Here is a 25,742-nt window from a genome sequence, read left to right as displayed (position 1 = left end):
AGCATGCGAGCCGACAGCATGGTGCCTGGCTGTTGCCACGTTTTAATCTTAACAGGTGGGTTACCGTGTCGGGCCTGTGCACTGAACACACACAAGTCGCGGCACTTTGCGAGCATCTAGAGGCTCTGGTTGCATTTCTCGCCCAACATATACTGTTCGAAAGATCTATTTTTTGCCGTTCTAATGCAACCTCACTCTACCAATTCCGTGCCTCGGTTCTCAAGTTACATGACGATGTCAGGCGAGCGTCTTTTTAGCAAGAACTGGTTGGCTAGTATAGGCTAGCTATAGCAAGCATGCAAGCCACAGACGCATTAGCGAACCAAGATAAGATAGTGAAGGGGGAGTCGGAATTGCATGCACTCTCTTACAACAGTCGGAAAAACATTTTCTCCTGAAATGTAAAACTTAATAGGCTACTTTTAGCAGCATGTTACATGAATAAAACATAGTGGTACTGCATTCACTTGAGAACAGGCAACAGATTAAATGTACTCGTAATTATTACTCACCTGGGTCCGTGTGCATGTACCACACTTGCTGTCTTTGGATATAATGGCAATAGCATGATCCTTGCATGTGATTGGCCGCATCATCCACGTGGTGTCAAAATAAAGTCCCATTAGTTGGGCGAAAGTGCCAGGTGATTAAAACCAAAGATCTCCTAATGAGTAAAATCTATCAATTTTCTGCATCTCTGACATTGCTGATAAAATATAATTAAATTCGACTCAATGTATCACAGCTCATTTTATTCAACTAAAATTGTGTAAAATGCAATTAATAAATTGTTCAAATTCGTTGAATTCAGCCCAATTGTATTGCATACGGCACATAGTCTTTTTTATTATGTATAAGTTACTAATAATTATTTAATAAATATTAATTAACCCCAATCCCAGTTTTTTTAGTGTGGCTGGCTCCATATGTATCGGAGGAAGCATGTGATAGACCTCAGGGCTTTATTTGATCAAAATAAAATAATAATAATAATAATAATAATAATAATAATAATAATAATAATAATAATAATAATAATAATAATAATAATAATAATAATAATAATAATAATAATAATAATAATAATAATAATAATAATAATAATAATAATAATAATAATAATAATAATAATAATAATAATAATAATAATAATAATAATAATAATAAAATGAATAGACGTAAAAATAAAAGTAAAAGAATAATTCAGGCAAATGCCTTGTTAAAAATAAATGTTTTTAGGCCCCTTTTAAAAACCTCAACGGACTGTGGTGCTCTCAGATGGTCGGGGAGGGCATTCCACAGCCGAGGAGCAGCTGAGCAGAAGGCCCAGTCACCCATGGTCCAGAGGTGTGTCCTGTGTATGGGTTGGATTGTGTTTGAGTGTCCAGAGCGGAGGGAGCGGGTGGAGGTCGGGGGAGCGATGAGCTCCTTTAGAGAGGAGGGGGCGTTGCTGTGGATGCACTGATGGGTGAGGAGGGAGACCTTGTATTCAATCCTGGAGGAGACAGGGAGCCAGTGTAGGGAATGGAGTATGGGGTGATGTGATCATATTTCCGCACTCTCATCAGGATCCTACTAGCACAGTTCTGAATGTGGTGGAGCTTCTGGATGCTCTTGCTAGGGATCCCGATGAGCAGTGCGTTGCAGTAGTCAAGCCTTGAGGAGACAAAGGCGTGAACCAGCTTTTCCGCATCTGGCAGGGTGAGTGTGGGACGGAGTCTTGCTATGTTTCTAAGGTGGAAGAATGAGGTTTCGCACAGGTGCTTAATGTGGGAGTCAAAGGTCAAGTGGGGGTCCCTTTTTATGCCCAGGTTAGTTATTACAGGTGAGAGGGGGAGGTTCTGGCTGTAAAAGGTGATGCTGGTTATTGGGGATGATTTGATTTGGTGTGGGGTGCCGATTAAAATGGCTTCTGTTTTGGCGCTGTTTAGTTGTAGGAAATTGTGTCTCATCCACGCCTTTATATCCTCAAGGCAGGTAGTCAGTGTGGATGAAGGTGATGACGGTGGTGACGGTAGGGGGGCAGAGGGAAGTGGGGCAGTCCTGAGGTAGAGTTGGGTGTCATCAGCGTAGCAGTGGAAGGATATCCCATGCCGGCTGATGACACGACCAAGGGGGGGAGCATATATAGAGTGAAGAGGGTGGGGCCGAGGACGGAACCTTGGGGGACATGGTATTGCTATCTTTTCCATCCACATCATTTCATGGTGCTGTAATTAACACAACACAAATCACTGGTGGCCATAATCAAACGAATTTACTCTCAATAACTGTCAAACAAAATTAATGTGTAATGTGTTTGGATGTGTGAGATTATGTACAAAATAAATCGTTTTTGGGTGAAGTGCCCCTTTAAGTCCTCAACTTTGGAACTACACTTTTCACCAATAGGCCTGGGACCAATTCAAGCATACCACAACTATACAGGATTTCCCCTGCCTTATAATTAGGTCAGTAAATAAAAAAGAGAGTTATGAGCCTTCTTTTTTTTGCAGCCAGCGCTGAGGTCATACTGTGAGTAAGGTTTGTAGGGCTAAAGTGAGGCTACAGGGGCAGTGGTACAGACGGGGCATCGGTTCACATGCTGCTGACTCATCCTTCTCTGCTCAGTCGACATGTCATCCCAGCCCAGCGGAGCCCTGCCTGACTCGGTTCTCCCTTTCAGACGCTTCTAGTAATAGATGATGATGAATGATTACCCTGCTACATGAAGTGCGTTATCAAGCAGGACTGGGCAATAAGTAGTAACCGTACATCATCTATTGCATTATCCTGTGAGCTGTGAAACACCGCTTTACCGTCTGAATGAATGCTGAGCTGAATTTTTGTCTTTCTTACGAAAGCATTACGGAAATATTCGAGAACGTCAGTTGATAATCTCAGTTTCAGCTGCATGTATCACACCTCCCATCACCTTACTTACAGTCTAATATGACGAACGTCGATTGGATTATCGAATGTGAGTTTCCATACCGAAGCGGATATCACGATATATACAGTGTATCGATTTACTTTCCATATCGTCCAGCCCTATTGTGAATATCATAAGCGACATGTGTTGTGTTTGTGTTTGTGTGTTCATACTTTTTGCACAATTTAGTGTGTATATATTCTACCACATTCTGCACAATTGTACAGCCCTGTCCTATGTTATATTCTATTTTATTTTATTCTACCTTAATTGTCTGTTAATGTTGCACCACACGACCAAAGCAAATGCCCTGTATGCAAATTCCCTTACTTGGCAATAAAGACCTTTCTGATCCTGATCCTGATTGTGATTATTTCCTAAAGCATTATCAGCAATAGAGATAGTAGCAATCGTTACAGTATCCAGACCCCTATAGGCTCTGAGTCACAATGTCTACATAAGGATGAACGTGACACACCATTTAACGATACTCACAGCATGTTTTTTCCTTGGGAAATTACGGGAATTACGAGAAGGATTATCTGGCACCCATCCGCGTTAGGGTCATGTTAAGTGTCGCGTGGTAGCAGGGCTGTAAATCCTGCAGTGAGTGTCTGGCACGCGGCGACTTCGGTGGAGAGCCACTTGAATGATGGACCTCCGACAACAGGCGGAGAAAATGGCGCCAAAAAAACGCCACCGCGTCGTAAATCAACGTTTCACTCGCACAGATGTCCGCATTAATTAAGTTAGCATAATCAATCCTAGTGGACACCGTGGTGATTTATGACAGCTCAGAATTAGACACACGCACTTACCATCTGGTGGACTCTCACTAATGAATGGAATGGAATCGGACTTGTGTAGTGCAGAGAGTTGTTGTTATTAGTGTGTGTTTTGCATATACGGTGTGTCAGTGTGCCGTATACCATACAGAAAACTCTCCATCTATCGCATGGTTGATGTACAATCAATGGGCATTCTCTCACCGTTCGTTGGGTTGCTGTATTGTAAATAATTGTCACATTCCTGCCCTCTTTCTCTTACCCTTTTCAGGAAAATCCATTCAGAGACCGAATAGTGGAGACGTTCTCAGAGGACGGCCAAGGGAACCTGACTTTCAACGACTTTGTCGACATGTTCTCCGCCCTCTGTGAAACCTCCCCGAGGGAACTCAAGACCATATATGCCTTCAAGATATATGGTGATTCAAGAGTTTGGTTTTCAGTTACTAGAGTTTGTGGCAAAGTAGGCTATGTGGTCGATTGTGTGGTCCGGTTGTCATTACCCCAATGTCTGCTACAACGCTCTGTCTAATATAGCTATCTATAGATAAGAAACTAGCTATATCAAGCAAGTTTAGTTAGATAACATTAGCAAGCTGAATAAGTAGGAGCAAAACTACAAACCCATCTAATCTATAATGATAAAGAAAGCAACTAACATTAAATAAGATTTCTAGTTGCCATATCCCTTTGACATCTAAATAGGAGCTTTATCATAGCCTATTTGAACATAAATATATAAACATTGGCATAGTCGGTTAATGTTTGCCCCTCAATATTTCAGCTGCGTCTTGGCCGTCATGAATTCCTGCAATGATTTCCTGCATTGCGTAGTTTGTGAAAGCCTTTGTACAAGACAACATAACCTATAGCCTAAATATTGAGTAGCAAACATTCACTGATGTTAGCAATGCTAGTCACAATTAGTGCAATGCTAACGTTTATATACTTCTGTTCTCAAAGTGGATATGGCAAAGCTCCTGATGATGCTGCTAAATGTACCTCGGTTTGTTGCATACAAAGATTTTTTTCTAATTTATTTCCATGAATTGTGTGAATTATTGTCATGGAAGTCAGCTCTCAGAGCTAAGTGGTTTGCTGGCTGGCTGAACAGGGCTATAACATTACTTATCTGTTTCAGCGTTAAGGTTCATGAAATCATCATCTCTAATTGGTCTACCTTTGTGGGGACAGACAGATACAGACATAATGCACAGACAAACACTTACAGATGGATTCAGGCCCTTTGGCTTTGGGTCTATGCTGTGAAAATAATATGAAACCATGGGGAAGAGTTGGGAAGTGATGTATTTTCAAAAAGTGGAGGCAGGGAATCGAGGGAGGTTGCTGACTATGGGTTATCAATCATCAGACCATCCAGGATATTGCGATACCATGATTACAAGAATGAACGCAAATTCAATATCTCATGCATATCTCATATACTCTTTTCCCCCTGCATCTCTACAGATGGGGTCTTTCACTTGCTCCCATGGTTATAGAGTAGTTTAAAGCGGGCAATTCTGAATTACGTTACAAAACTGTTCTGAATTGCTTTACTTTTAGTTCTATGACGTTAATGGATTGCTCAGCACCTGTTCTGCACTGTACTTCACTTCGTGCACGTGCACTGAATAAAGAATTCCACCATGTACCTTTATATCCCAACATCCGTCTGACCACACCCCCTTCCGCTTACCTTCATAAGCAGGTGTGTGGTCACCTACTCGCCTCCTTCTTCACTTTCACCACAAGGAAGTGCCTTCGGTAGATCCCCACTTGACGAGGTTGACGGCGATATTGTCTTCGTCACTGGAGTGTCTGGAAGATGATGATCATTCTAAACCTCCACCGGTTTTTTCGTATTAGGGGCTCGCATCGCTAATATGCTCCCCAAACTGCAGTCCTCCTTTGCTGCGGCTGGATGGGTTTGACCCTCCTGCTATGCAGCTGGACTGTGGAAGTCTGTTGTGAGGGACTGGTTGGTTTTCAAGCCTGGGTGAGTAATGTTTGCTTGCGAGCACCACTTGTCTGTTAGTGCTATGGGGGCTAGCTGACAATTTTTACGAAAGCCGGCCCCAGATTAGGGTCCTCTGTTCAGCCTCTTAGGTCTGAAGCCCATTATAGTGAACTAGTGGGCCGCGACCAAGAACTGGTGATCCCAGGATTCTCTGGACGAGCGGATGCTTCTCTGTCACCGTGTAGGCCCCATCTTTCATATACAAATGAGAGTATACCCTAACGAGGAAATGTGGGCATGGATGTTCGTTATCGGAAGATCCATGTTCAAGTCGGCTGCAGCCCAGATGGGACTTGTGCTGGCTCCGCCGGATGTCTGGTAAAATCACCGTTGTAAACTGTGTTGACATCTCTTTTTCTCTTCTCTCTTAAAGGATGAGGAGGGTTTCAGACGGCGGCCTGTCTGAAGTGTGGCTTGTTATGTCGTTTGTACAGTTCAGGTGATAGATGCTTAGCTTGCGTGCTAGTTGTGGCCTACCTGTTAGCCAGTCAGCTGTTAGCTGCGGCGCTAGCCCGTTGTGTCACTAGGCTAGGAAACGCTAGCTTGGTGCTATCAGTCGAGAGCGGCTGTTAGCTTGATGCTACACTGTTGAACATTGCTATGACTATAACATGCCTTGAAACACTCTGACTACGACGTCATCTTTGACAGAGGATGTTAGTCGAACCTACCGGGAGCCCGGCCGGCGAGGACTACGTCAACATGGAGAACCGTAGCGGCTGGGTGGCGCAGCGACGCTGCCCTTGTCGTCAACACAGGAATGCTGTGTTTAACGTTGGTGCCCCGTTAGCCAGACTGCAGTTCGCTTGGCCTGCGCTCACGGTAGGAAGGTCCCGACCAGACCTTAAAACGCGTCTTCTTCCTTCCCTTCTAAATGTTTTGTAATAACGATGTTTTCCAAAACGGGTGTTGCTGCAATACATTGAGGATACAACGCGTGTTGTGTGTGAACTGTCTTGTCACTGGTATAGCTTCTTCTCCATACAAGTCGGGTTGTTGTTTACATGTGTAAAAATGATCTGGTTAGTTGTGTTGAGAACATCATGTGTGTTCATGTACCGTGAACTCACAACTATGGGGGTTAATTAACCTATAAAGCTATGCTTAGTGACATATGAGTGAAGAATGAATTATTTTCTCAGCCTGTAATGACAATGAACAGTGTGTTCACATATTAACAGGGTTACCTGTTCAACTGGGCCGTATCAAGGGTAAGGTAGGAGGGGTGATCCCCCCGGTTCCCTGGGGCTTCCCCACCCTCCTCTCAGACATGTTGTTTACAATATATTGTGTCACTGTGTAACCCTTAGCTTAGTTGCTGGGGTTGTGCTAACCGCTTGAGAAACTATATTTTCCTAAAGAAAAGATTGTTTGGTCACTTTTCGTGTGTGCTTAGCAAGGCCTGTGGCCGATACTAATCGAGAATTATGTATTCTCTCGTTATGAAAAACGGCGTTCCTCTGTAGCAAGAGTGTACTTGCCATTTTTTGTGGTGATAAAGGGTTGTGTGTGTCTTGTGATCTACAACTGGGTTAGGTTGGCCACAGAAGCACATGTGTAAGTCTGGTACCGGGGCTCTTAAGGGGGCCCTCTCTATTCTGTGTTTTTTCCTTAGTAAAAATCAGATAGCAGGTTAGCACATGAGCTGTGTGAAGCTGTTAGACACTTCATGTAGCTGACTATGACTGTGTCATGCTCTTTTTTGTCATTACATCGTATCATGGGTGTGGGGTCGTAAAGGGGTGAACTGGTAATCCTTTCCTCCCCTTTTGATGGGCAGGGGTTAAAACCTCCTGTCCTTCAAGGTTCCTGTCACGTTGCTGTTCGGCACGTTACAGGGTAAGAGGGGGGGGGGGGGGAGGGAGTTTCCTATTCCCCCGCCATAGAGTACGTCACTGTGCGCGTCTCTGTTGGTAAGACTTCCGTGAGTTGTTCAGGTCCATATGATGGATCTGTTTCAGGGAGTGGTCAGGGCTCCTCCTCACGAAGCTCCTACTCGGGCCTTCTGTGAGTTAGGACTCTCCTTCCCTGTGAGGGAGCCTCCTCAGAGTTCAGAGCCTCCTCCTCAGATTGTCAAGGTGAGTAGAACTTCAAAAAAGAGTCCTGCTCTATTGTGTGTGTATTCGATTCAATTCGATTATTGAGTGTGTATTGGTCAGTGTTGTGCTAGTTACTGAAAAATAGTAACTCAGTTACTTTACTAGTTACTTCATTTCAAAGTAACTTCGTTACTTTACTAGTTACTTACACCCAAAAGTAATGAGTTACTGTGAAAAGTAACTATTTAGTTATTAAAAAAAAAAAAAAAAAAAGATTGCTCCCGAGTCCCATGCCCCAGATACTCAAAATCGCTTGATCAACTTGACAGTTTCCATTCACATCACTGAACTCTGCTAATCAATGTGGTCTAGATACAAACACAAATCTGACACAAACAAATGTTGTCCCGAGTCGATAATAAGAAGTGCGCCGGTTGAAGGAACAGCCTTGATGTCGCCGGAGCGTTTCATTATAACCATCTTGCAACGTTGTTTAAGATATCAATCAAAGCATTGCAACGTTAGAATAGTTAGGATATCAATTGTGCATGAAAGGACTATATTTATATTGTTTGATTAGTATTATGAGATTCCCTGGCAGATTTCGTACAGTCAAAATCCGTTGATCAACTTGAGTTTCAGTGAACACATTGGCATTGCACTCACCAAAGTCTGCGGTGGTCCGGTCGAGATGTAACGTTAGTCCAGCTGACTCCAGCAGCCCCTCAAACATGTTCTTTATCTCGTTTCCATGTTGTATATTAATTATCTCTCCAAGTAGTTGCTAAATGGTTTGTTAGTTCGTTACTGCGTTCTTTTTATGTAGATTCATAGCGAGCGTCCTCCTGACTTTTGTTTACTATAGAGAGCGTCTATTACTTTTCCGTAGCCGCATTTCTGGTTTCCGCATTTCTGATTGGCCAGTGGCCACTGACTGACGCTCTCTGGTCAGAGAACGTCAGAGAACGTCAGTCAGTGGCCAATCAGAAATGCGGAAACCAGACGCTCTCTATTATTAAACAAAACAAACGCAGGCGAAATCAAACAGGAGTCAGGAGGACGCTCGATATGAATCTACATAAAAAGAACGCAGTAACGAACTAACAAACCATTTAGTAACGGTAACAGCGTTACTGAATTTAAAAAGTAATGCGTTAGAGTACTAGTTACGGCAAAAAGTAACTTCGTTACTGTAACGTGTTACTTTGTAACGCGTTAGTCCCAACACTGGTATTGGTTCAGTGCCTCCTCCTCGGAGAGCCCTAACCCAAATTTTACATGGCTCAATGTTGCAATATATTCTTTTCAATCTATACAGCTCGCGTGGGAAGTCTCTCTGGGGATTTCCGTCTCCTCCCTATGGGAGGGTGGTGGGATGTAAAAATGTTAAAAAAAAATTACCCTCAGCGGCGTCACGAGGGATTCATGTCAGTCTGTGTTCTTTCTTTTTTGAATAAAAAGAGGAAGGTACATGAAGCACGACGGCTCCGTGTCGTTCTCCCAGGCGACTTGGAGGAACAATGTTTGGTGTCTTGCTAGACTATCCATTGATGTGTTTGGGTCTCGACGCATACATAGTGCTGGCTCAGGTGTGTTTCTGTGACAGAATCACACAGGGGCTAAGTGCGCCTTGGTTGCTTGTTAAAACAGCGTTTTTATAGGGCAACTGGGATGGAGTTTTGTCTCTTCCGAGCGCCAGTTTACTAGGTTGTCTCGATGAATTCTCGTTCATATCTGGGGGATGTTAACAGAATAGATCTGAACATAGGTAGAGGGGTCTCACGCCCTTGGGGTGGGCCACTGAGCACGGTCTAAATGGGGACCGTCTGGGTGGCGCCCTCTTTTCATGTTTTAGATCGACACTCATACCTACCCCCTCTTCTGGAGTGGGCATGTCGGCGTGGTTAGGACACGGGACTGGTCTGGTCACGCTGGTCCAGGTCAGTTAACCCGTTGTCCGCCGGGGATGCAGCTCTGCTGTTCTGGTACCCTTTGTTGGGTACATGTTGTACTCTGCACTATCGTAATGGCTTACGGCCATACCAACCTGTACACGCCCGATCTCGTCCGATCTCGGACGCTACGCAGGTTCGGTCCTGGTTAGTACTTGGTTGGGAGACCGCCTGGGAATACCAAGTGCGGTGTGCTTAGGGCTGGTTCTCCATTCTTTTCGCTCCTCTCTCACGCGTGGTGAAGAGGGGGCTGTTGGGGTGGTCTTGGACCTCCTCTGGTAACCCTGTGCTTCCCGTGCCGCCGGGCCCGGTCCGAAGTAAAGTTTCGTTGATACCGTAGGCTTGGGATAACCCTTTTTTGAAAACTGAAACACTTGTACTGCGGTATAGCCAGTGTATACCCGCAGGTGTATTTTGGAGTTTTTTCTTAAGGGGTTATAGGAACAACCACCGTCTGTACCGAGCGGGTGGTTGATTCCCTGGTGTGTTGGAGCAGTGTCAACTCCCGGGTTACCCGGTTGAGTGTGCCCCTGCACGTTCATGACGTCTGCCAATCATGTCAGCCTTCTCTGCCTCGACCCCTCTGGGTGAGTTTTTTTTAATGGAGGCTTTGTCATGCACCAAACGCCAGCATACGCCCCTTCCGCCGGGGGGGCTGTTTTCAGCTGACTCCTTTGGCGCCTGTCTCGTCCACAGTGCTCCAGGCTCAGGTTACAGCCTGTTGCCTGGTTTCCCCGGTGCGCTACCTGCTTCCGTTGGTTAACCTTTTTGTGTGCTTACGGCCATGCTGACTGCCTGTTCTGCAGGGTCAGTGTGCCAGGCGGTGTGCTATTGGGAGGAAAGGGCCCGCTCTTGGAGGGGCCTTATCCGAATACGCTGGCGATGTGGGGGGCGGTGTCACTAAGTGACCACCTGGTGGGGTCTTGATGCCTGGCGTCATTGACCTCTCCGGGCCCTCGTTTTCCAGGGGATCCAGTCCCTTCAGTGGGTCTGGGTCTTCCTTCGCGCTCTGCTGCTACAGCCTTGCCACGGGGTTGGGTTTGCTCTTAACCCCGTGATTTCTGGGGGCAGTAACGAGGTTGTTCCTTCTGTTCGTTCCCGGGTGGCATGCGGGTTGTGCGTGTGTGTAGTCGTGGGTCTGCTCACCCTGTGCATTAAGTTGCTTGAGTGCCTCTTCGCACGGTCGGATCCGTCGCCCTCCCGTGAACCTCCAATAGGGGGGGTATCCTCCATTAGGGAGGGTCGGGGGGGCTCGGTCCTCCCCGGTCTGATGGTTGTGGGGTACATTGGTCGGGCTATGGCTCCCGCTCAGCCCCTGTTGCAGAACAGGTGCTGAGCAATCCATTAACGTCATAGAACGGAGGGTTATGTATATAACCTAGTTCTATGAGTTAAATGGTGCGCTCAGCACCTGGACGCCGCTGCGGCCCTTGATCTCGCCTTGTGGTGAAAGTTTGGGAAGGAGGCGAGTAGGTGACCACACACCTGCTTATGAAGGTAAGCGGAAGGGGGTGTGGTCAGACGGATGTTGGGATATAAAGGTACATGGTGGAATTTTTTATTCAGTGCACAAAGTGAAGTACAGTGCAGAACAGGTGCTGAGCGCACCATTTAACTCATAGAACTAGGTTATATACATAACCCTCAGTTTTAATTCGTATAGTATCAAAAGTCTATTATACCTATGAATGAAAAACTATTAACATCAAAACTAGATGAAATCGAAGGCCTCACACTGTCCATGGGGGTGGTGGGTGGTGGGCGTGATCACCTCTCTGAGGCAGTTATGTTTGGGAGTCTTATAGTTTCTCTCTTCTCCAAACTAGACTTCAACACGGATAACTTCGTCTGCAAGGAGGACCTGCAGAAGACGCTGAACAAGCTGACCAAAGGGGAACTGACGCCTGAGGAGGTGAGCCTGGTCTGTGACAAGGCCACCGAGGAGGCTGACCTGGACGGAGACAGCAAGCTCTCCTTCGCAGACTTTGAGAACATGGTTTCCAAAGCGCCAGACTTTTTAAGGTACAGTGACATCGTAAAGGTTGATTAACCCTTTTACCACCACACTACAAAGGGTTAACGCTTTCACTACCACACTATAAAGGGTTAACGCTTTCACTACCACACTAGAGAAGCTTAACCCTTTCACTACCACACTACAGAAGGTTAACATTTCACTACCACACTACAGAAGGTTAACATTTCACTACCACACTAGAGAAGCTTAACCCTTTCACTACCACACTACAGAAGGTTAACATTTCACTACCACACTACAGAAGGTTAACATTTCACTACCACACTACAGAAGTTTAACCCTTTCACTACCACACTACAAAGGGTTAATTCTTTCACTACCACACTACAGAAAGTTAACCCTTTCACTACCACACTACATAAGGTTAACCTTTCACTACCACACTACAGAAGCTTAACCCTTTCACTACCACACTACAAAGGGTTAACACTTTCATTACCACACTACAGAAGGGTTAACCCTTTTGCTACCACACTACAGAATGGTTAATTGCTTTCACTACCACACAACAAAAGGTTAACCTTTCACTACCACACTACAGAGGTTAACTTTCACTACTACACTACAAAGGGTTAACACTTTCACTTTCACACTACAAAGGGTTAACGCTTTCACTACCACACTGAAACACCTGAAAGGGTTTAATGTAATAATAATAAATAATAATAATAAATTGGATTTTAAGAGAGAAGCGCCTTTCTCAGACTCAAGGACACTGTACAAGGAAAGGGTGGGGAAATTAAAATTTTGAAAAAATCAAATATAAAAAAAAAAAATTGGCATATATGTGTATAGTAACAACAGGAAAAAACAAATAAGATAAAAAAAAGGAAGCAAGGTGCTGTCCAATTGGATGAAGTTGTTGAAATTAACAAACAAAAAACAGAAAACAAAACAAAAACAACGGGATCTGTGGCTTAAAAGAAATGAGTCAGGGGTGGGCTACTTGGGAGCGGGGCCGTGTTGCGTGAAGGCAAGTGTGAACAGGTGGGGTTTTAGGTTGGTTTTGAAGATGTTGATGGTGTCAGAGCCTTGGATGGAGGGGGAGAGGGAGTTCCACAGCCTGAGGGGAAGCTACAGCGAAAGCTCGGTCTCCCAGTGTGGAACGCCTGGTGTAGGGGATGGTGAGGAGGTCGGCATTGGAGGAGTGGAGGCCTCGTGCTGGAGTGTAGGGGTGGAGTAGGTTAGTCAGGTAGGAAGGGGCCAACCCGTGCAGGGATTTGTAGGTGAAGAGGAGGATCTTGTAGGGGATTCGGTAGTTGCTGGGGAGCCAGTGGAGTTTTTGCAGGGTGGGGGTGATGTGCTGCCAGGGTTTGGTGCACGTGAGGACCCTCGCAGCAGAGTTTTGGACGTACTGTAAGCGATCCAGAACCTTCTTGGAAGCACCAAGAAGGATTCCGTTACAGTAGTCGAGGCGGGAAGTGATGAAGGCGTGAATGAGTGTTTCCGCTGAGGTGTCAGAGAGTGAGGGGCGGAGGCGGGAAATGGTTCTGAGGTGGAAGAAGGCGGATCTGGTGACAGACTTGACGTGAGAGTGGAATGAGACGGTTGAGTCCAGTATTACTTCTTGCTGTTGAGTTGAAGGAAGTTGGTGGTTATCCATGTTTTTATGTCCTGGAGGCAGGCAGTGAGGGAGGGGGGAGGAAGGGGAGCCGAGGGTTTGGTGTGGAGGTAAAGCTGCATGTCGTCTGCGTAGGAGTGGAAGTGGAGGCCATGTTTCCTTATGATATCATCGAGTGGGAGGAGGTAGATCATAAAAAGGAGCGGACCTAGCACCAAACCCTGGGGAACACCGTGTTTAACATATATATGTAGATAGATGTATTAGGCTTCCTGAAACATTTAATGCTGTAATTGACTTTGAGACTTTGAGATACTATAGCAGTATAGCCTATCAGCCCAAGCCCTCTATGGAATAGGAATAGGCTATGGGTCTACTCTACAGTATCATGGAAGTTATATCTCATGTCGGCTGAGCATCTTGCTCTGCCTGTGGCACCTTCTGTGCACATACACACTCACACTGAGCGAATTTGACATTCACCAGTCACCTCTCAGGACCTCGATCCCACACCTATAATATAAAAACGAACGTCCCTCCAATTCCTTTCACGCTTGGCTTGCATCACACATGAATCCAACAGTGACTTCAAGAGATGAAGACAGGCTATGAGGATTGATGCCGAGTAAACCCTAACTGTTCCTATTGTGAGAGTGGGTCTTAAGCAGAGCCCAATCGCTGAACACAGGAGAGGAGAATGGAGCGTTTCAAGGGGTTTTAATGGTATTCCCAAGCAGGCAAGAATTACATCCAGAAATGTACAACAGGTATGAATAGGGGGATAACGGGGGCAGGCGCACACTACAGTGCCACTGCAGACGGGAGACACGGTTTCGTGTTTGAGAGAGGGAGCTGGAACTCCTCTGTAAGCTCCAGGGGGGTCCAGACAGGAACACGCTGGCACGGAGGTCCTGGGCACAAGAAACGAAAGTTAGTACAAGGATGATCACACTGGGATGCCTAGCAGGTCTTCAGACTGAGGCGTCGTACCTAGGTAATGATACTAACACCACGATGACTTCTGGTCAGCGTCGTCCGGTTGAAGTAGGGTCCTCATCATCAGGGGATGGGATACAGCTGTGAGGAGTGAGGTGCCTGACAGCGTGTGAATCAGGGGATGAAGTGCAGCTGGGTTGAGTGACGGGAGGTGAAGGGATGCTGACCATATAAGGGCGTGAGGCTTCCGTGGTGGAAGGAAGGGAGGATGAAGAGGAGTGCGTGGTGGGAGGAAGGGAGGATGAAGAGGAGTGCGTGGTGGATGGAAGGGAGGATGAAGAGGAGTGCGTGGTGGATGGAAGGGAGGATGAAGAGGAGTGCGTGGTGAATGTGAGGGGAGAAGGAGGGGGAGTGAAGTACGCTCTCGCCGTGATTATGACACCTATAGGACTGAAACATGGTGATGCCACATTCTGCTGTTATGCCACACATCGCTGGAATAAACTGCCTGAAGATCTTAGATCTGCTCCAACTCTGCCTATTTTTAAGAACAGGCTAAAAACCCTTTCTGAGTTTAACTGCTGCTAAACCACTGCACTATCTTTTGCACATTACTGCACTTTTTTGTTTTGTTTGTTTTAGTGCACTGAAAATCTATTCGTGAGAATGTACCGCTTGTATACTGTAAAAATCCTTTTATAAATTAATTTTTATTTCAGAGAATCATTCTTTTTTTATACTGTGCCTTCTCCTTTTTATAGTTATTTGTGTACAGCACTTTGGATTGCCTCCGTGTATGAGATGTCATTTGACTTGACTTGACTTCTGTGATCAGCGCACCCTGCAGGCACTTATTAGAACTCCAGTGGCCCTGAGCTCCTGTCCACCTCTGATATCGCTGACCATTCACCAACAGCATCTACTTGGGAAGATGTAGCCTAGTAGCCACTGCTGTGCTCAGGGTTTTTTCTGCCCCCTTGGTGGGATCTACTGCTGGTCGATGCTTACCTGCCTTTTTATGTATATATATGTACAATATTATATAAAATGGTAAATGGTGCATTTTTATAGCAGCTTATATCAAAAGCGCTTTCTAATTTTGTTCCTCACATTCACCCATTCACTCACACATTCACACACCGACGGCGGAGGCAACCATGCAAGGTGCCAACCTGCTCAACGGGAGCAATTAGGGGTTAATCTTGCTCAAGGACACTTCGACACGCTGCCCGGGTGGAGCGGGAACCGGGACCCTTCCAATTACCAGACAACCGCTCTACCTTCTGAGCCACTGTTGCCCCTAATTATACATTATACATTATATTTGTATATACAGTATACTGTAGAGCTATATGCTGGCAGAGGGGCGAGGCCATTGGAAGGTTGTCTACCTGCACCTTGACAGTTATCGGCTGTCTTTTCTGCAGATGCTGTTAGCAACCATGATAGCGGTTTGTCCAGCAGGATGCCGCCCTGGCTGGCAGTGCAGAGCAGAGCAGCCACATATTCTTCTCTCTGCCGGCCTCTGCCTTGTTAGCCGGAGAGATGCTGAGTCCTGGAGACATGGAGACACGGGGGCAGCCTCCATCTCACCCAGGCACTGGCTGTGGCTCACCTGCCTCCGCTCTAACCTGTGGCCCTTGGGCCTCGACTGCTATATGATCCAGCTCGCCAAACAGCTCCAACTATGCTCTATCTCAGGGGTTCTCAATTTTTTTTATACCACGACCCCATTTTATTTAGGATTTTCTTTTGGCGACCCCACACATGGAATTTCAACGTGGAATTAAGGAATATCAAAATAATAAAATAAATAAAATATAACATTTAATTAGTTACAGCACTATGTTATCAATACACATTTATAAAACGAGGCATATTTAGCCAAAATATGTTGCCAGAACATAAAAAAAAATATATATATACTGTATATATATATATATATTTTTTTTTTAATGCCAATGCGCCACGACCCCACTTTAGGTTGCGACCCGTAGTTTGAGAACCACTGCTCTATCTCTAACACAACCCTCACTCACCATTATTAGTGGTTCTGAGGTGACAGCGCGCTCTTCTTCGCTTCCATCACCGCATTCTCTCTCTCTCTCTCTCTCTCTCTCTCTCTCTCTCTCTCTCTCTCTCTCTCTCTCTCTCTCTCTCTCTCTCTCTCTCTCTCTCTCTCTCTCTCTCTCGGTAGCCAGCAAACGTCTTTCTTTGTTGGTAGCTTGACATTGGGTAACATCCCACTTGTGGTGTTTGCCCTGATCTTCGATCCAGTTTCTGTTGTTTTGTTAATTTGTTTACATCCATCACTGGCACTGGTAGAGGCTTCCCTGTCTTCCCTGTTTTTTTTTATGCGTCAAGTTTCACATTGTCGTGCTGCTGTGTCAGACGCTTCATCAAATTAGATTTCGTATTTTCCGCGGTTTTCAAACCGTTTGCTCCCCCCGCAGTTTACAACACACTAGCTTTTTGGCTAGTGGCCGACGTGATCTCACTCTGACCTGCTCGCACGCACACATTATCTACAGAGGACCGCGTATAAACGTAATCTAACGTTATAGGAGGACATAAACGATTGCATTCCAGTGATTCCCGCTGCATGTTAATACTTTGGGGGGCCCCCAAAGTATAATGGCTCCCCCCAAAGTATCATTTGTGTGTGTTTTTCTTTTTGTTTAGTTTTTACTCAGTGAGCACTCATTTGCATTAGTGGCAATGAGTGCTCAGTGAGTAATTTTTTTTTTTAAAACCATAAATTATACTTTGGGGGGAGCCACCCATAAATTATACTTTGGGGGGAGCCATTATACTGGTAAACAGCCTCTATGGGCGCGAGTATGAAAGAAGACCACAAAAAACAGCAGTGACTGCTCTCAGCTGTTTAACGACAGCTGAGGAAGAGTGTTTGGTGACCATGCCTAGTGTCTTATAGGTTACGCCTCCATAGGGGCGGGACCCGGCAGGTGATGGGCGTATTTGTTTTTTCGTTGGTGGTGTACAATAGGTACATGAGATGAGGTATATCTCGGAATGGCTTAAGAGCGGGACGGGATGGCCAAGTACGCTATATAACACTTAAAGACCTAGACACCATCACCAGTTGTAGGTTGTCTGAAGTGCAGTGTTATCCCCCCCCCCCCCCCCCCCCCCGCCCGAGTCGTTCCCCCAAACTATATTTAATTTTTAATTTCTGCTGGAATCACTGCATTCGGGCAACAATGTAACACAGTAACGCAGCATTACTTGAATTTAGTAAATGTAATATAATTACTATTTTGGAAATTGTAAAGCCTCACTTTAAAATGACAGTAACACATTACTAATACCTTGGTATAAATTACAGTAAACAAATGAGACCTTTGACAAAACAATTGGTAACCTAATTCTCATGATAAGACCACATTTCACATATAACCTGTTTCCTGTTTTGCCATTTTGTCCTTACCCCCAGCTTGGTATTTGTTTTAATGGTGAGAGGAGAGGGTGGCCAGCCTTGTTAACCATGAATGTGGAGTTGTTTTTGTTGATAAAGCAAGAGTTGGAAAAGGAAAGGCTTCCCATGCGCCGTAATGCTGTTCAGCAGAATTGACCTGACCCACAAAATATCAATACAAAATAGATGAATTGTGGTCTCGTCACGAATTGTCTTACGTAATCCTGCCAAGGTATGGATGTATGTAATCCTGCCATTGAATTTACAATGATATATTGATGTCACAATCCTCCTAGTTGAAACCGGGAAACACATTTGTGTATATGCAGGCTATATAATGCATTTTTAGCAGGCGTTTTAGGTCTGAATGGGTTCATGGATTTTTACCCTCCTCCCCATGGGAATGGAAGGGAACAAGACCTACACCTGCCAGTGCATGCGTTGACTGCCTATATCAGAAGCATGGAGGGTATCAGAAGTTCTGGATAGCTGTTGGCGAAGTGCTTTCCAAACAGCGCCTCTCTCCCTGGCCGTGTGAAGGCATCTCCTTAGCCTACACAGAAGTGCTTTCCAAACAGCGCCTCTCTCCCTGGCCAGGTGAAGGCATCTCCTTAGCCTACACAGAAGTGCTTTCCAAACAGCGCCTCTCTCCCTGGCCGTGTGAAGGCATCTCCTTAGCCTACACAGAAGTGCTTTCCAAACAGCGCCTCTCTCCCTGGCCGTGTGAAGGCATCTCCTTAGCCTACACAGAAGTGCTTTCCAAACAGCGCCTCTCTCACTGGCCAGGTGAGCTCCAGAATCCAGTGAGACGTCAGTCTTTATAGCGTGGGAGCCGGGTGTTCTGGGTAAAATGGCCCAGGTCCACGATTGGAGGATGAGGGGGGGGGGGGGGGGGTTCAGTTAAAAATATTACTCTATCACCTTCAAAGCCCTCAACAACCTGGCCCCCTCCTGCCTCTCTGACCTCCTTCTCCACCACACGCCTACCCACTGCCTCGGGTCCACAGACGCTAACCTCCTCCAACCCATCAGGACTAAGCTCCGGACCTGGGGGGGCGACAGGGCCTTCGCTGAAGCTGCCCCCACCCTCTGGAACACCCTTCCCAACCATATCCATCATGCAGACCCTCTTTCATCGTTCAAACAAGCCCTCAAAACCCACCTTTTTACCCTTGCTTTCAACCCATGAATGTTTTGACCCCAACATGTATTATTACACCGACACAGGTGTAAGTGTGTACTGGAAATACAACACAGGTAAAACGGCAAGCTTACCTGTAGCTACTGTACCATCCCTACTGGTCAGTGGAAACTTGGTGTCTAGGTCCCCCTCTATTGTCCCCCTTGGCTCTTCCCTCTGGGTCAGAGACCCCTTCCCTGTTCCCTTACTATTTGTAACCCTCCCTTATTCGCGGTCTCTTCGTTCTTTTCTGTGCAATTGTTCCTTTGGTCAGATAATGGTGGTGGGTATATAGACGGTCTCACTGGAATTCTGTTACTAGGGAACAGTTTTGACACAAGTGTATTTCCTGTCAGTTATTGCATTAAGCAAACATCGGAACAGGAAATAAACGTGGGTCCTTCCCAGAATGATAATGTTGCCACTTTGAGACCCGTCTGGATCGGTGCCATGAGACTGTGGTTATACTGTCAGCATGCCATGGGGCCGACTATTTCAGAATTCTCCTCCGCTTCCGCTAACTGCAACACTATTCTGCAAGGGCACTGTCGCTGCTTAGCGCCGCCCAGGATGATTGTGATTGGTTTAAAGAAATACAACAAGCCAGAGTGTATTTTCCCCTATATACCAGAATGATAATAGGTCTATGATGTCATCACCAGTGACTTATGCTGTCTCCTCTAGCCTTCCTTACCAGAGCCAAGTTGCGATGCCAAGATGAAATATAACGTGCATTGTAACCCTAGTTATATTAATGCAGGCAAAGCATCTTGCATCTTGTGTCCCTGCCCTGCCCCCCCCCCCCCCCCCCCTTGGCATTTGCCGCCTATCATAGTAGGAGCGGGATGAGGTCCTGAACGGTGGTTGGAGCTGAATTATTTCAGCATGTATTTCCTCCGTGTTATCAGTATATCAGTATTCATAGCTGTGGTTACAATGCGTAACCATTGTTATTATGCATCATTACTGACCTGGGGTTTACTGCTACATAGTTGGGACCAGGAGAAGCGAGCAGGTTTAGATGGAGAATAGAGAAAGGTCAAATACATGCCTGCGTTGTGCTGCTCTGTACAGTGCTGCCCTCAGTGAGAGCGAAACCAATAGTGCTTGCTTGATCAAAGTATTTTATTGCTGAACAATCCATCACTGTATTGTAAATGGTTTTCATTCCGGTACCCAATATGCGGAAAGACGATGCCAGTAAAAAGCCACTCAGTTTCGAAGGTTTGATTTAGCTGGCCAATGATTTTGGCCGTAAATCTGTCCATCACGCCTGGCCAGTATAGATTGCCTTGAAAATGTATCCCCCTGTTGTTATTGGTTGATAGTGTTTCTTTGGCAACCGGGTCAGATAAGCTTGACCCACCTGCAATGATCGTCGGACTAGATACCGTTACCATACAGTAGTTGCATGTGAGTTCTAATAGACTGGTGCAACAACTATTTTATTCAAAAAAATTATTTAAGCAGTATGACATGAGAGAAAGGACATTGCAATGAAAAACAATGGTCATGGTTTAGTCACACAAATGAATTGTTATATTATAATTAATATGAATTTATAATTCATGTTGAATTGAAATACATAGTTGAAGTCAGGACTGACAAACAGGACAGGACTGACTGATATATTATGCATTTTGAGTTATATTAGGTTATGAAAGTTCAAGTCAAACACTTGTCATGTGAATATACAACAAATATATGTGGTCAAATAAATTCCTTTACTTTCAATTACATTCTAACTTATAATTACTATTTAAGAGGTGGGGCACATCCATGCATTCATTGTTTGTAGAAGCATTTTAGTGCTGTATGTACATTTCCATTCCCTTTACTCTCTTAGTTTTACACTGCACAGGAATGACACAGCACTTTTTTCCTTCAGAAGTAGACGATGCCAAACCAGACCATTTCCCAGTTCGATGGGCTAAAGTCCCTGTTCTGCTGTCAAGGAGGCGTGCTGCAATATGAAATTGAATAGTTCCCGGGCCAAGCCTTGTAAAATGGTGGTGCATGGACACTATTTCACTTTAAGTAGGGCTATTAGCAGTGTACTTGTAGGTTAATGGGAATGTTAGAGCTCAGATCTCCGATCCTCTACCACAAACTGGCCTTGTCTCTGTTGCCAAAGATTGCTTTTGTAAATCTCCAGTGGTGAAACAGTTGGCACAGTTGAATGCGTCACATTCTTGTTGTTGCAAAAAAGATAGTTGAAGATGTATAATTAAGGGCCGAGTCCAAGAGGAATAGCTGCTTTCACTCTGAAGGTTGTTTTTCTTCCTGTCCCCTTAGAGTGAGTCTGAAGTGCAAGTCATGGAAAATCAATATTAGGTGCTTTCACACATTCAGCCTTTCGCATGGGAGCCAGTTTCTAAATGTCAGTGAGCATTGCCCCCGAAACACCCCGGAGATGGGGATATTAGATTGGATTACATTAAATCTATTGTCATTACACAAGTACAACTACAGAGTACAACGGAATGCAGTTGGCATCTAACCAGAGTACAAAGTGCATTGCCGTATACAGTATAACATGATATGTGGAGGATATATGACGGATCTACAGAGTAAATATGCTAAGCTAATGTATGCACAAGTATGAATACACTATGGTAATAAACCATAATAGCCAGTGGTTTAACTAATAAGAGTATGGATATAGATAGACATATATAGATAAAATGAATATACAGTGTGTCCAGTGTGGATATAATAGGGATGTTCGATATTGGCTTTTTTACCGATATCCGATATACCTATATTGTCCAACTCTTAATTTCCGATACCGATAACAACCGATACCGATATTTGTGGGGTTTCCCCCCCAAAGAAACGGAATAATTTCAGGTAATTAACATTACATATCTCTTGTCATGGAATTAACACAACATTATGCATAGTTTTGACAATACATAAAATAAGAATTTGTTCTTACTTGCTTGCCTGGGTAAATAAAGGAAAGAAAAAAAATTAAGAAAAAGAAATATTCTTACTTTCTTCTCTTTTTTTTTGAAAACCGATACCGATAATTTCCGATATTACATTTTAATGCCAATATTGGCCGATAATATCGGACATCCCTAATATATATATATATATATATATATATACAGAGATGTATACAAATATATGTATACCGATCTAGATAAATATAGTGTTATTGTAATAATAATAATAATAATAATAATAATAATAATAATAATAATAATAATAATAATAATAATAATAATAATAATAATAATAATAATAATAATAATAATAATATAATAATAATAATAATAATAATAATAATAATAATAATAATAATAATAATAATAATAATAATAATAATAATAATAATAATAATACATTTAATTTGTAGTGCACTTTACATTTGGAACCAAATCTCAACGTGCTACAGGGTAAAAACATAGGCAATTAAAAACATAGGCAATTAAAAAACAAGGCATAAAAACATACAAAAAAGGGATAAAACACACAAAGACATGTATAAAAGGTTAAAACTAAGAAAAAGCTTTGGTGAAGAGGTACGTTTTTAGTCCTCTTTTAAAATAATCAGTGGTCTGTGGTGCCCTCAGGTAGTCAGGGAGGGCCTTCCACAGGCGAGGAGCAGCCCAGCAGAAGGCCTGGTCGCCCCCATGCTGCGGAGCTGGGTCCTGCGGGGACAGAGGCGATTGGTGTTGTGCATTTGTATCATACAGTTTTATGTGGATAGACTATAAATTGGATATAGTGATGTAATGAAGGTATACGTTATGAGTACAGTGCAAGACAGTTATAGGCGGTGTAGGCAGTAGATACCTATGGATGGAGTAATAGTATAGGCAAGAGTTCAGAGTTCATACGGTATAGGTTGAGTATTGGACAGAGCCTTGAGTATGGGCAACAGAGTTCAGAGTTTATATGGAGAGAGAGAGAGAGAGAGAGAGAGAGAGAGAGAGAGAGAGAGAGAGAGAGAGAGAGAGAGAGAGAGAGAGAGAGAGAGAGAGAGAGAAAGAGAGAAAGAGAGAAAGAGAGAGAGAGAGAGAGAGAGAGAGAGAGAGAGAGAGAGAGAGAGAGAGAGAGAGAGAAAGAGAAGAGAGAGAGAGAGAGAGAGAGAGAGAGAGAGAGAGAGAGAGAGAGAGAGAGAGAGAGAGAGAGAGAGAGAGAGAGAGAAAGAAAGATAGATTGAGTCCAGGGGGTTGTCACCATGGTGCACAGTTCAGCGAGATGACAGCTGAAGGGGGGGGGGGGGGTAGCTGTTCCTGAGCCTGCTGGTTCGGGAACTGAGATGCACACAGTGCCTCCAAGAGGGGAGGAGGGCAAACAGTGTGTGGTTGGGATGAGAGGGGTCAATACTGCGTGGTGTACCAGTGATGCGTTGGCCGGGGTTTGCACCAACCTCGAGGACCTCGGTCAGTTTCTGAGCACACGACCAGGGAGGCCATCAGGGCCAGCAGCCTTACGTGCATTAGTCCTGTTCAGTGCAGCAGTGGGGGAGAGAGTGAGGGGTTGGTGGTTAGCAGGGAGAACAGCCTTGAGCGCCTCCTGGCTGTCCCGGTCAAAGCGGGCGTAAAGGTTATTGCGCTCATCAGGGAGGGAGGGGTCAGTGTTTGGGGGAGAGTTGGTGGATTTATAATCAATAATGGCCTGGATACCCTGCCAAATGCGTCGGGGGTCTTACCTTAGCTTGTGGCTGTGCTTGGCCCACTTGATGCCCCTTTTCAGGTTATATATGCATCAGCTATATTGGTCTAAACATGGTCTAATATCTTGCCTCCTCTTGTGGGGTAAGAGACATGCTGGTGAAATTTGAGGAGCACAGTCTCCTGCAACAATAAAAGCTGTGTCTGGGTGTGAGGTCTGTTGTTTGCTAAATGAAGAAAACATTTCACATTATCACAGAAGAATTATAATGATAATAACAACAGTTATAGCAATGGGTAATACAAATAAATCATGAATGGCAATACAACACTAAGCTACCATTAACTTTACTGCTAGTGCAATAATGCTATGAACCCATAAATCTTTGAACCCAAAAAGTACGATTACCAAGCAGATACACACAAACCTTAACTCATTCATCGCCATACGCTTTCTGTATCTCTGCCGCTCCAGGCCAGATTAAAATGGTCACTTTCGCGGTGTTTCACGATGTTTGCAGAGCTGTGTGTGTGTTCTGTATTATAGCTGTGGAGACAATGGTGTGGCTCATTTGGCAGACACTACTTGTAGTCCAACATGGAATTTTTTTTTGTTTCTACACACTGTAGTTTGTAGTTTATTACACGCAAAACATCGCCCATTTCCTAGATAATTCAGTCTTTTCCCATAGATCGCAAGATAAAACGCGTTATATGCAATAAGCCTAAACCGTTCTGGTTGATCCCATGAAACCCCAAATACTCCCAAATCAAAGGTATATACCATATACACATGTGCCTTCACAAAATTATCAAAACTCTTGGTTTATGTCCGGCAAAGTAAGAAACTGTGATCGTTGCAGAAACATGTTTCAGGTTCGGTAAAATAGACATAGGGGGTCCTTACCTTAGCCAGAAGGTAATCCAAAAAGAATAATTCCAATGATCCCATCGGCGATCGCGATTACTCGTTTATATGTAATTACACGTGTTTCCAGGACAGTATAGGTTTTGAGGCGAGCAGATCTGCTTGCGATTGCTTTGCAAGAGCTCCTCCCCCTCAGAGCGAGTCTTGGTAGTCCAGTTAATTCATTGTCTGTCCTGATCCCTTTCTATCTGAGTTAAAAAGGTAGACGATACTGCCATCTGGTGAGATTCGATCGGCATTGTAATTCCAACGTATGTAGCTGTGCCACAGTGATTCAGAGAGCTCCGGCCGAGTGTGTACATTTACATTTACATGTACATTTAGTCATTTAGCTGACGCTTTTATCCAAAGCGACTTACAAGTTCTGTACGACAAGTCATCAGGAAGGGCACAACTCTATCAGCTGAGTAACAATGTTCATCAAAGTGTTGCGTGTTACAGTGTAGGTTAGTTTATTAGGACAAGTGCATGACAGTAAGGTTAGTTATGGTTAGAGTTTTATTTTTTATTTTTTTATATATTATTTCAGATAATGGTTGAAGAGGTGCGTCTTAAGTCGACGGCGGAAGATTGGACGGGTTTCGGCTGTCCTAACTGTGGTGAAACAGGGATCAAAGGAAAAAGATCAAACGATCTAATAACGAGTATACTCGTGATTGGCGGCCAATGAGTTAAGAAAAGTCGGCTAGTGGCCTATTCCCTGCAGGCGGTGCAATAGAGGCCAATCGCTGGTCTGTGTGCCGCTGGTCTGTGTGCCGCTGGTCTGTGTGCCGCTGGTCTGTGTGCCGCTGGTCACTGTGCTATCTGGATGCTACCTTTACCAGAAAAGTTAATTCAGCCATTTTACAGGTTGAGAGAAACATCTCAGTTAGAGACCTGACAATAGGTAGAAGATCTCCTGTGCATTTAGTTTATTCCTGGAAATGTTATTGATTGTGGGTTTTTTTTGGTTCCGTTTTTACGACAATCATCTGTATCACAGCTATATATTCTTCTCTTTTGGATAGTGGTATATAAATTAATATAACCTGTAAATATGGATTTTCTTTTTCATGTAAATAACTCGTTTCTCATTGTCCTCCACTGTCCTTCCCTTCCAGCACCTTCCACATACGTATCTGAGAAGACTTGCAGAAGATGAAGTCCTGCGGTGAAAGGCGCCACACTTCGGTGGTGAAAGATGTCGTGCTTCATGCTTCATGAAACAATTCCTTGGTGCCGGTGATGTCACCCGTCACGTGACTTGGCTTGGGGACTCTTAGCTCCACAGGACCAGCCTAAGACAGAACCCTTGATAACCTCAGTCTCACCTCAGCACAGTGCCTGCA

At 44.5% G+C, this 25,742-nt stretch overlaps 1 protein-coding gene across 1 annotated transcript in view; it reads left to right on the top strand.

Annotated features, from left to right (window-relative positions):
* LOC311247106 (calcium and integrin-binding family member 2-like) overlaps nt 1–25,536 on the top strand; it is a gene marked incomplete at both ends in the record, with an annotated part of 61,643 nt that extends 36,107 nt beyond the window's left edge. The window contains 3 exons of the mRNA XM_084337418.1: nt 3,968–4,115; nt 11,534–11,729; nt 25,515–25,536. Of these exons, the coding sequence (XP_084193544.1) occupies nt 3,968–4,115; nt 11,534–11,729; nt 25,515–25,536 (366 nt within the window). The remainder of the gene's footprint in view (nt 1–3,967; nt 4,116–11,533; nt 11,730–25,514) is intronic.
* Between the last annotated feature and the right edge of the window lie 206 nt (nt 25,537–25,742).

The sequence above is a fragment of the Notolepis coatsorum genome (assembly GCF_963971535.1).
Source record: "Notolepis coatsorum genome assembly, chromosome: 20".
In the NCBI taxonomy this organism is placed as follows: Eukaryota; Metazoa; Chordata; class Actinopteri; order Aulopiformes; family Paralepididae; genus Notolepis; species Notolepis coatsorum.
This window is presented reverse-complemented; position numbering and strand designations above follow the sequence as displayed.